The 12,688-nt window shown below is 45.3% G+C and overlaps 1 protein-coding gene and 1 long non-coding RNA gene across 8 annotated transcripts in view; one reads left to right on the forward strand and one right to left on the reverse strand.

The window, feature by feature from the left end:
* The window catches only part of LIMS1 (LIM zinc finger domain containing 1), a 306,378-nt gene that overhangs the window by 266,164 nt on the left and 27,526 nt on the right, over positions 1-12,688 (forward strand). For 4 of the 7 annotated variants that reach the window (XM_083363015.1, XM_083363013.1, XM_083363014.1 and 1 more), the window contains exon 2: positions 12,406-12,565. In XM_083363015.1, the coding sequence (XP_083219141.1) occupies positions 12,406-12,565 (160 nt within the window). Of the gene's footprint in view, positions 1-9,981; positions 10,176-12,306; positions 12,566-12,688 lie in introns of those variants that run through there. The other 3 variants (XM_083363011.1, XM_083363012.1, XM_083363016.1) reach the window with 2 other exon arrangements.
* On the reverse strand, positions 859-12,457 carry LOC310640625. The gene is made up of 3 exons (XR_014492573.1): positions 12,318-12,457; positions 9,788-10,079; positions 859-1,341 (listed from the first exon to the last, which is right to left on the reverse strand). It is a non-coding gene; the product is annotated as an uncharacterized lncRNA (long non-coding RNA).

Genomic DNA, 12,688 nt, shown 5'->3' on the forward strand with positions numbered 1-12,688 from the left:
TAGTCATGCCGGCCACATGACCACGGAGACGTCCTCGGACAAACGCTGGCTCTTCGGCTATGAAACGGAGATGAGCACCGGCCCCTAGAGTCGGAAACGACTAGCACGCATGTGCGGGGGAACCTTTACCTTTTTATATATATATATATATAGTAACTTGCTTACAAAGAGAATTCTAAGAGTTCTCACATTCTGTTTAGTAGAACAATCAATATTGCCCTTTCCATTTTTGATGAAGGTCAATCTTCAGTGTGGTATCTTCAACAGTCGTTACTATAATAAGAATGTAATATGGAGCCAGAAAGTCTGGTGTTGACATTTACTCCAACCTTATAAGGAACATGACAGACATATGAGAAGTCTTTCGTGGCAAGCTTCACTTAGATTAATCAAGATTTTAATTATAATACTATAAATGAACTGTTCAGTTCATTCGTTGTCTTAATATTAGAAGTTACTTGTTTTAAGGTAATTTTTGAAAACATCTTATAGTATTTGTGTTGTGATAGAAATGCAGGTTAATATTTTAAAAGCTTCTGATTAAAAGAAATACTTTGTGTAGTCAACTTTCACTGTAGCATGAAACTTTAAATTGCAGCTCATTGAACTGATTGAATTAAATTAATGAATTGAAATGGGTTCTGTCAGATTCCCTGTGTCATGTGCCTTGTCTTGTGCATTGACTCCTAAACAAAATTGTAATAGAATAATGTAAAAAGTTAAATATACACAAGGACTGAAACAGAAATGTATTATTCACTATAGTGCACTTACATTTTTTCCTGTAGTATTTAAAGGGATCTTGGGATTGTTTTGATTTATTGTTGAAAGAATTCTGAGTTCACATATAGTATTAAATCTGGATTTTTAATTAAGTAACCAGGTTCATACATAATGTTACTTCATAATTTCAGAGATCACAAGCTGAAAACAAGCAACCCACCTTATAGTTAAGCATCCTATAAATTGAAAACAAATACATCACATTAGCCTACTGTATAGCATTAGGTATAAATCAGCCCAGTATGAAGTTTAAGCTGATTTTGTGTCAAGTTTAGGAATTTGAACTACAGTCCATGATTACTACAACATTCAGTTTCCAAACATAGCTATTTAATAGGAAATCTCCCTGAATTAAACTTACATTCTAAGAAATGTTCACAGCATGAATTTCAGAAACTGTCCAATTCTAGCTGCAAATTTTAAAATGTGGGCCACGTAGTATAAATCATTTCCCTGGTTGCTTGTGGAAAATATTGATAGTGATGAACATCTTTCATTTTTTAAACCAAAGGAAGTTGTCTTCTTTAGTTATTTGTTCTCCTCTGTCTGCCTGAAATGCTGAAAAGAGACACACACACAAGTAGGTGACTAATAACGGCTGAGGCCTTAGTTGCATGATTGCCATATTCTTAAATATTTTATCCTTTAATGGTAAGGGATGTGTGTACCATACAGTTCTGTAAAAAAATACATACGTAAGCCCTAGTTTTAAAAAGCTTTACTGTTAAGAAATAACAGTGAAATCTCTAAATTTTATTGCTCCCACAAGCTCTTCCAAATGTTTTCATGCTACCTTCAATTTAAAAAGTGTTAAGATGCATTGATGGATAATTGCAATGCTGAAAGGGCATAATACTTACTCAACATATTTTCATACAAATGTATCCAAATTCGCACCCATTAAATAAGTACTTATTAAGCTTTCTTTCATTCCCCAAAACTGCTTTGACAGAAAGTCCTGTTTACTCAATGTAGGTAAAACACTTTAAATTAATTTAAATGTCCTGCTGTGATTGGGTAATTGATTCATGTGTCAATACCCAAAGGAAAATTGTGCATGCCCAAGATGGCGGACGTGCTCGGCTGAGCTCCGCGAGCTCCAGCTGCTAGGCGTCCCTTGGGAGCCCCTCACAAGCCCTGAGTCTTTCTGAGATGGGGATTGGGGGTTTGTGGTAAGTGGCAGAGAGGCAACTAGGAGGTTGACGAAGCCGGCAGTGACCTGTTTGGACTCCTGTTCTCCGAGCTACCCGGCTGCTGGCCCTGCTGTCCTCCGGCTGTTTCTTCTCGCTGTTCACCTTTTCCGGACTGTCCGTGGCTGCTCGTGTCCGGCGTCGGCGTTTCCTGCTGTTTCGGGCCGTCTGGGCCGCTTTGGCGTTCTCGGGCTGGCTCTGGTCAGCGAGGAGGACGCCCGTTGGCGAGGAGGATGCCCGTGAGTCTGTGCGGGTGGCGGCAATGATGGCGGCGACGGCGTGGGTTGCGGCCCGGGCGGTGGTCTTTCGGGCCGCGCTCGGCGGCGGCGGCCCGAGTCTGACGGCGATGGCGGCATGCTCTGGACGCTCTTGGTGTTTAACAGCTGACGGGACGTTTCTGGGGCCTGCTTTTGGGCCGCTTCCGTCGACAACGGCGTTTCTGGGACTGTTGCCCCGTCTGCGGGGGCCGGCTGCTGGCTTTGGTGCTTTTTGGGCTTTTGGGCCCTCTCGCCGGCGGTGGGACTCCCATGTTGCCCCAGGCCGCCTTGGGCCGCTTTCGGCGGCGGTGTCGCCCTCGGGCCGTTTTGGCGGCGGAGAGGGCGACTATTATTCATCTCGGCGGCGATGGTGGTCTCTATCCTTGCTTCGGGCCGCCTTCTGCGGCGACAGCGTCTTCGGGCCGCTTTGGCGGCGAAGAAGACGACTGTGGGTCATCTTAATGGAGAAAGAACAACACGGGGCTCCTGCACCGCCTTTGGACTGCTTCTGCAGCGATGATGGCAACTTTAGACCATCCCTACTATCCTGGCCTGCCTACCCTTTTTGCCTTGGACATATATATTTATCATCTTCCTGCCTACCCCCCCTCTCCCCTTGGATTTTGGACACACCTGGGTACCGGCCACGGTGGGAGAGTGGCTTGACTTTTCCATCTGCAGGCCCATAGAGGTGGGAGCTCTATGGGGTTTGCCTACCCAGAGGATATCTGGTCCACCCCCAGGAACAGAGTTGCAATCCGTCGTGAGAGGGCGGGGGGCGGCCTGTCTCTGGGGGCACCCAACTGAGTGGCAGTGAAGTTGGGTGGGGACCCAGATATCTGTCTCCATGTTTCGATCCTCCCATGGACATAACTAATGGGATGCCTATCCTGGACTTGCTAGACTCATGCGACAATACACTAGCACGGACTTGTACGCCCTCAGGGGTGTCCCCCTCTCCTGGGTGCGACCCGCCTCCTTAAACACTCTTAACCTCGATGACGGGCCCGAGTTTTGGGACCCTGAGAGATGGCTGGGCAGGGGCAGGGGCCGTCAACACAAATTTAATAGGAGGCCTCTGATTATTTTTTTATCGAATTTTTTTATGGGGTTAGGGAGAGGGGTGGGAGATAGGGGTTGTCTGGCTATGGGGGGTGGCCAATCAACCATGGCTCAGGCCAGACTTGGGTCCGACCGCGCGGGGGGAGAACGGGGTGTGGTTGTCTCCGGGGCTCATGAGTGGGTCGTGGGATTACCGATTCCCACGACGGGGAATGGCAGCAGGTGGATAGACAGAGGGCCGTATCGTTACCGGGAGGGCCGTCTCCGCTATTTGCAAGCGGTGAGGCGCTCCGACCCTCTGCCTCTTTCCCGAGGTTCCGGGAGCAAGGATGTGCAGCCTCCTGAGCTCCGGCTGGTGTACCTGAATGCCAGGTCCGTGGTTAACAAAGCTCCCCTCGTTAGGGATTTAGTTGAGGGTGAGCACGCGGACCTGGCTTGCATCATGGAGACTTGGTTGGGCCCAGAGGGTGGGGTCCCTTTGGTTGACCTCTGCCCACCAGGCTTCCGGGTGCTACATCGGCCACGAGCTCATGGTGGGGGTGTGGCGGTGACTATTAGGGAGACCTTATGTCCGCGGGAGACCACCGTTCCTCAGATAGTCGGGTGTGAGTCTCTCTTTGTGAGATTTGGTTCTGGGGCGCAGTTGGGCTTGCTGCTGGTGTACATTTCGCCTAGTCGCGTAGCGGCAGCCCTGCCCGAGCTACTCGATATCCTCTCGGGGTTGGTGGTTGAGTTTCCCAAACTTAAAGTTTTGGGAGACTTCAATCTACCATCCCTGGGAGGCTCATCTGAGCTAGCTCGGGGGTTCATGGCTTCCATGACGGCCATGGACCTGACGTAAGTAATTTCTGAACCAACTCATGAGGGAGGCCACACCCTTGACCTGATTTTTTTATCTGGACGGTGGTTGGATGATCTTGGTGGGGGCTCTCCATTTATAATGCCCCTGTCATGGACCGATCATCACCTCCTGCGGCTGGTCTTCCGTTTTGCCACCCCCCGCCGTGGGGGTACGGAGCCAATTAGATGGTACCGCCCCAGACGCTTAATGGATCCTGATAGATTCCAAGCGGCGCTGGGGTCCCCACCTGCCTCCATTGCTCACAACTCGGCGGATGCCTTAGTGGAAGCCTGGGAAAGGGCAGCCACTGAGGCAGTTGACCGGGTTGTACCCTTGCGGCCCCTGACCCGGTGCAGATCCCAATGAGCTCCATGGTTCTCCGCGGAGCTCCGGGAGATGAAGCGTCGGAAACGGGGCCTAGAGAGCTGCTGGAGGTCCAGCCGATCTGAATCCGACCGGTTGCGGTTAAGAACCCATATTAGGTCTTATCTCGCAGCGATGAGGGTGGCGAGGTGTAATTACTTCTCTACCCTCATCGCGTCTGCAGATAATCGCCCGGCCGCCCAGTTTAGGGTGACTCGCTCCCTTCTTAATCAGGAGGTGAGGGAGGATCCCTTGCAGGGTCGTGCCGAAAAATTTAGTCAACATCTGTCGGATAAAATCGCTCGGATTCGGACCGGTTTGGACTCCAGCTGGGCAGAGTCTGGCGATCAGGACACGGGCGGTCTTGTCAATGTTATCTGGGAGGAGTTTGATTCTGTGACCCCTGATGAAGTGGACAGGATTATGGGGAGGCTGAGCTCCACCACATGTTTATTGGATCCGTGCCCTTCCTGGCTGGTTTATGCAGGTAGGGAGAGGACACGAGACTGGCTCCAGGCGGTTATATCTGCTTCTTTGAGTGAGGGTTATTTCCCCACCGTCTTGAAGGAGGCGGTGGTGAGACCTCTCCTCAAGAAGCCTGCCTTGGACCCAGCTGAATTGAACAACTTTCGTCCAGACTCCAACCTTCGCTTTCTTGCGAAGGTTGTTGAGAGTGTGGTGGCGCATCAGCTCCCTCTGGTCCTGGATGAAGCAGATTATTTGGACCCTTACCAATCGGGTTTCAGGCCCGGGTACAGCACGGAGACGGCATTGGTCGCTCTGGTGAATGATCTCTGGAGGGCTCAGGATAGGGGATATTCCTCTGTCCTAGTCCTATTAGACCTCTCGGCGGCTTTCGATACCATCGACCATGGTATCTTGCTGCGGCGTCTCAGGGGATTGGGAGTGGGAGGCACAGTTCTTCAGTGGTTCTCCTCCTATCTCCTGGGACGTTCGCAGTCGGTGTTGGCAGGGGGGCAGAGATCGGCCCCTAGGTCTCTCGTTTGTGGAGTTCCTCAGGGGTCGGTTCTCTCGCCTCTCCTGTTCTACATCTACATGAAACCGCTGGGTGAGATCATTCGTGGTTTTGGAGTTGGGTATCATCAATATGCTGATGATACCCAACTTTTCATTTCGACCCCAAACTACCCCAGTGATGCCCTCGCTGTGATGTCCCGTTGCCTGGAGGCGGTTCGGGTCTGGATGGGGAGGAACAGACTTCAACTCAACCCTGACAAGACTGAGTGGCTGTACATTCCGGCATCCCGGGACATTCAAAATGTTCCATCGCTTTCTATGGGGGGGTGAGCTCTTACCCCCCGTGGATAGGGCTCGCAACTTGGGAGTCCTCCTAGATTCACGACTTACCCTGGAAGACCATATAGTAGCTGTGACTAGGGGGGCTTTCGCCCAGGTTCACCTGGTGCGCCAGTTGCGGCCCTATCTGGACCGGGATGCCCTGTGTACGGTCACTCATGCGCTCGTGACCTCTCGCCTAGACTATTGTAATGCTCTCTACATGGGGCTTCCCTTGAAGACCACTCGGAGGCTCCAACTGGTACAGAATGCGGCCGCGAGAGTTGTCTTGGGAGTTTCCCGGTACTCCCATGTTACACCTTTGCTCCGCAAGCTGCATTGGTTACCAGTTGTCTTCCGGGTGAGGTTCAAGGTCTTGGTTATGATCTTTAAGTCCTTACATGGCATGGGTCCGGGATACCTCGAGGACCACCTGCTGCCGGCGTCAACTCCCCTCCGCCCTGTGCGTGCCCACAGAGAGGGCCTCCTCAGGGTGCCTCCGGTCAGGGAATGTCGACTGGTGGCCCCCAGGGGGAGGGCCTTCTCTGTGGGTGCCCCGGCACTATGGAACCAACTGCCGGTTGAGCTCCGGATGGCATCGGACCTCCGATCCTTCCGTCGCGGGTTGAAGACCCACTTGTTTGAGTTAGCTGGTCTGGCCTGAAGGGGAATATGGGTTTTTTAATTGGTTTTATTATTTTACTATTGCTGTATTTTAATTGGGCATGGTTTAATTCTCTTTTAATTTTTGTATAGCTATTTATATATGCCCTGTGAACCGCCCTGAGTCCCTAGGGCAGACATGTCAAACACAAGGCCCGGGGGCCAGATCAGGCCCGCGAAGTGGTTTCATGTGGCCCGCGAAGCCATCCTGGAAACAGTGAGGGAACGGCCCCCACTGCCTTGGCCCTGGCCCAGAGACCCTCCTTCTGCCAGAGACCCTCAGATCTGTCCCACTCCTGCCCAGGCCCCCATAGGCACCCTTGATGCAAATGATGTAGAGCTGGCCACGCCCACCCAGCAGGCCATACGCCCTCTAGCCACACCCACCCAGTAGGCCACGCCCACCCTGGCCATACCCACCCGGCCCCCTGAGGGCAACCGCAATGCTGATGCGGCCCTCAATGAAATTGAGTTTGACACCCCTGCCCTAGGGAGAAGGGCGGTATAGAAATCCAATAAATGAAATGAAATGAAATGAAATGAAAACCATTGTTTAAAAACTTATTTATTTATTTGAACAATCTGGCCTGGTCTGATGGGTTTGGGGTTGGATTTAGTTTTAACACACTTTTAGTATTGTATTATTGGGCATAATTATTTAATTCTTTTTAATCTCTTTTTTAACTTTTGTATTTACATTTTGATATTTATTGCCCTGTACACCGCCCTGAGTCCTTCGGGAGAAGGGCGGTATAAAAATTTAATAAATAATAATAATAATTGTTACCCAATTTGGGGTAATCATCCAGGTTTGGGAAGCACTGCATTAAATGATAACTAACTAGCAAATATTACTCAAATTCAAGAAGAATTAAACTGTATATGATGTGAACTATACTACTTAAAATGTACCCAGGAGTTGCAAGTTCTCTTTCTTAAGAAAAAGACATGTTCATTCAAGAAACAGATCTATTCTGTTAAAAATGGGACTTTTTAAGGCAAATTGCCTTTAGGGAGAATTCAGTTCATGGAGATGTCTTGGACCAAAAATATAAGGCCCTACTGAGATATTGGCATTCTATATAACAATAAAACTTTTTGATTATGTGTAACCTTCAGTTGGGCAAAAAAGTAACATCATAGGACAATTTTTGAACCAAGGCTAACCTATAGAATGAACACAAAATCTGGGTCCTATTACTCCCATGGAATTGAAACTTGGCAAGGTTGTGGCTGCTTCAGCATCATTGTGCTGCCGTGTTGCCATGATTGGCTGAGATCATGTGATCATCATGAGTATATCCTTGACATATTTTTCACCTTCCTCTGACTTCTGTACCCAATCAGCTGGCAGTAAGGCCCAACAGGAGAATGAAAATAGGCTGCTTTGGAACTGAGGCTGAAATTTGAAATCTTTTTAACAGCTGTGTAGGTGAAGGAAGGATGAGGGAGTAACTTTTTAGGGAAGTTGGTGGAAAAGGTGGTGGCCTGGCAACTTTATAGGGTCCATGATGAAATCAAGATTATCTGGACTCCTTTCAGTCAGGATTATGGGATAGAAACGGCATTGGATGTGGTTATTGAAGATCTTTGATGATAGCAGGATGTGGGTGGCGCAACCATCCTCGCTTTCCTTGATCTCTCAGCGGCCTTCAATACTGTTGATACAATTGATCACGGTATCTTTTTGGGCAGCTATGGGGACTGGGACTGGGCAGCACAATCTTCTGCAGGTTCAGCTCCTTTTTCCAAGACCAGTCCCAAATGGTGTTAATAGGGAGTGAGAGATCCTGTTCCCAGCTGCTATCTTGTCGTCTGCCATAGGGCTCAATAACTCTCTCCACTTAATTTAAAATCTACATGAAGCCACTGGGTGAGAATCATCCATCACCACAGGTTGAGGTATCATCAGTATGCAGATGATACTCAGCTTTATAGTTCCACCTCTGATGATCCAAGTGATGCTGGGTCTGCAAGTTTTCCCCACCCAAGCACCCTCCCTGAGCCTTGCTGCATCTTCCTCACATCTTTATACCCCCACACACACCTTCCTGCCCCTTGCAGCCCCTCCCAGTGTCTCCCTCGTGCCCTCCTCCACATGGCAGGAGCCACTTATCTGCCTGCCAACCTGCTTGCAAGCCGCCTAGGACTTGACAACATCCTGTTGGCGCTTCTCCACTGACCTGGTTGTTAGAAGCTGGCAGAAAGTTGTGTTACCTAACAACCATGGGATTAAACAACAGCAACCAGGACTGTAGTTGCACTTTTTGACTGTATTGTTTTGCAATGGAAATTCCAGTCCCAATTGCCATCGTAACTTGAAAACTACCTGTATTCATGAAATTTCAAGTCCTACAGTAACCTGTGTGTAAAATCGAGCAGATATACAATGCTCACTCAGGCTTTATAGGCCTTTAGAGACTTCTGTGCTAGTAAAACGATGAGGTAATATTTGGGCATTCTAGTTTCACACACTCATAATCATACTCCTTAACCTATCTTTTCACATCCTTGGTATTCCTTTTTACTGATTTCTTCTATCTGTACTTCCTTTGTACTTGGTGCTACCACCTGTATCTTTTTATGAGATTCCGTATAATCTGAGATATGCCTAGAGCTGCTATAAACATGCTATTCCTGTTGAAGCATTCCCAACTCAAGTATCTTGCCACAAATACATTACAATAAACAAGAACTATTCCTACCGAAACTCAATGATCTTTGTTAAAAGATATCATCAATAAGAAATGTCTATTTCAAACCTCATCTAAAAGTTTATTAAGACAGACTCACTGGATTATTTTAGGATGATTGTATGATGGTAGTGGTATTGCTGATGGTGGGTTTTTAAAATCTTCTGACTTACAAAAGAGTTTCTTAGGAAAAGTGCCATAGTATTGTACTTATTGTTAATGTCATAAAAATGCATATTTCATATAAAAAAGACATCCTATGGAGATACTATGATCATTCGTCCTAATTGCCCAATGTTGCTAAGATGTTAAAACAGAAAAGATGCAGACTACTGAACCTTAGATTCATGTTCTCTAGTCAATGGGAGATGGAGAATTTGCAAAGGATAAAGCCAATTTTCCTGAATGTGTTTTCCTAATGCAGTATTTCCTTCTAAACTAAAAGCAAAGGCGTTAACAGTCCTGATATAAATATAAAGGCATGCCAGCATACTGGAGTAAGTTTTTCCACATTAAACAGTCAGTGACAACTAGCATGCCTAGGCTTACATTTTCTCTAATAGCATTGCCTTAGTCAAACTTTTGGTAATAGCAGTAAGTAGAAAAGATCATCTGTTCCGTATAAGTTGCTCTTACTACCTTCCAATGGAATTTGCTGCTTGGTTCCTCTGACATCTGTAACCTCACAGTGACATTCAAACTGTTCCGTAGCTGAACTTTTAACTTGAAGCTCTTCAAACTGCACACAGCTCGATCCAGTTCTTAGTTAAGTCCCTCTTATTCCTATCTTCAGTGGTTTCTTCAGAGCTTTCTGCTCCAGTTGTTTTTCAAACAGTTGCAAATTAAGAATGGAATTCCAAAGTAGAGGAGAGTCCTGTGCAATTCCAGAGAACGAAGAAATATCCAACATTCCTCAAACTGCCCATGATAACTACGTGAAAGAGGGCGAAAGAGCTGTGTCAAAGTTGCAGCGCAGGCATAGTGACATAAAAGTATATAAAGAAATATGTGACTTCTATGCAAAATTGTAAGTTTACCTTTTCAGTTGATTTGGGACTTGGGCTAATCTAATTTCTTGACGTATATTGATGTTGATGATCATATGGCTGAGTGATATACCATGATCCATTAACAAGGTTACTGTGTATTAATCTGGATATTGTGTGTACTGTATTATGTAATATGTATTATTTGTTTCTGGACTCCTGATATTCTCTTTAGGTATGTTACAGTCTACAAATATGGTGGCAATATTGTATTTCATTTTCTGCAATGAAAATATGTTTTCTAAATTCCATTGAAAATTCCTTATTTGTACTAACTAGTGTAGAAGTAGCTGTGCATACTAATCCTTTACGCAAAGAAAAAATATACGTTCATGTGGCTCATACATAGTAAATACAGTATGTTATCATATTGAATCCTGGCAGAAAAATCCTATACATAGCTACTTTGAAACATTGGACTATTTCCAGGGAAGTATATATAGAATTATTGTTTTAAATTGTAATCCAGGCTATTTTTAGCAGAATATAAATTCCATTGTTCAAAGTGAACATTGTCTCTGGGGGGAAAAACCTGTATCATACTCTAATAGCACAAGCTACATTTTTTGGACTTTCACAATAATATTGCATTCAAAGTTTACTTTGAAAGAATTTTACCTTGCAAAAATGGTAGGAAACTGCTAACGTGCATTCCACTTTATGAGTATTATAGAGGGATTGTTTTGGAAATGCTGGCAAAATTCAGTGGTATCTGAAAATAAACTATTCTTCAGCTGTCTCAATCCTGTATGGTAATACTGTGATTGCTATCCAGTGTACTTCACTTAATGCTGAACATGAGACTTGCAGTTTCTTAGATTACAAACTGTTTTTAGCATAGATCCTCCGTTGCAAGCATGGTGGATTGTTCTGTAGTTAGAATCAGAGTGTTTTATTGTGAATTCTAATCTTTGCTAAAATAACATTAGAATGCTTGGTACTTCCCAAATTATTTATTTGTATTTGCAGTGAGTGGAAACTGACTTGAGTATTCTTCTAAAATGTTAAGAATAGCTTGCACAGTCAACACATAGGAATGTGGGAAAATTTAGATAGCTTTTTGGCCCAATCAAAAGCTACTTAAACAAAATTTTAATGTTTAAGATCAGATACTTACATTGCGTAGATTCAAGAGAATTTCAAATTATTTCATGTGTGACAGTTTTCCTATAGTTTAATTAGTTTACCAAGCTTATGATATGTGCTACATACACTGAGATGTCAGAATTTGGATTTCTTAAATTCATAAAAATATGTTGGAGAAAGCTACAGAATATAGACAAAGGATACATACCAATTGGATATGCTGACAAAATACCTGTGCATATGATTTTCTAATTTGTTTCTGCATCTTATACTCTGAGGAAAAGTATGAGCTAGATTTGTGTCACACAGCAAACAAGTCAACTGATGCATTATTTGGACAGAGTATAATCTCAATACTGTTTTATCATACATAGCATGTTTAAATCAAAACTTTGATAGGTTCCAGTACAATCTATTCTATAAAGCTAAATAACTGCTTAGTTAAAAAAATATCAGGACAACTACTGCTTCCATCCACTTTCCAACTTCTGAAAACTACCATAATCATTGGGTACCCTTCTGTGATTACCCCATGCCACTGAGGGAAAACACAGAGGGAAAGAAATGTGAAATCTCTAGGCCATACACATCTTTGGGTATGGTTGCTGGTCCATAAAATGAGGACCCAGATTGTTGGGGCAATATGCTAGCTCTGTAAACCACATAGAGAGGGCTGCAAAATACTGTGAAGTGGTATATAAGTGCTATTGCTACTGCAGTTCAGTGATTCTTTAAAACAGGGCCATGTCTTAAGACAATTCCAGTGGGGAAGGAAGAGCAGGAGAGAGCATCCTTCCAGGTTACCTTTGATGTCTCCAGGTTTCTTTCCCACACATAGCAAGGGTTTCTATGAAAACGAAGCTTCCCTTTGACTCCTTCTCTCCTTCAGCTACTTAGTCTGCCTTTGCTACCAACTTCTAGTTTCTCAGTAAGGAGCCAGTGCTAATTGAAAAAGGGGTTTCCCCACTGGCTTTAGGGTAGGGCCAGCATTTTACAGATGATTACCTTTTTAAATAAAATCCATAGAAAAGACTTGCCTTGTTTTTTTGCAAAGCTGCAAAAGCCTATAGTTGCCAACACATGATCATCCGAGCTAGGTTCTCATGCAGTTCTCTTTTGTTACAGCAACATGGCCAATGCTCTTGCCAATGCCATGTGTGAACGCTGCCGAGGAGGCTTTGCACCTGCAGAAAAGATTGTGAACAGCAATGGGGAGCTGTACCACGAACAGTGCTTTGTGTGTGCCCAGTGCTTCCAGCAATTCCCCGAGGGACTTTTTTATGAGGTCAGTTTCTTTTGCCTTGTTGCTTCTGCCTTTAGAAGTTACTCCTTGTTCCAATAGTTTGTTTCAAATATAGAAGATGACACTATTGAAATCAGGTAGAGTTCAGTGATCTATCTTGCTTTG

This window comes from Vipera ursinii, assembly GCF_947247035.1.
Source record: "Vipera ursinii genome assembly, chromosome: 4".
In the NCBI taxonomy this organism is placed as follows: domain Eukaryota; kingdom Metazoa; phylum Chordata; class Lepidosauria; order Squamata; family Viperidae; genus Vipera; species Vipera ursinii.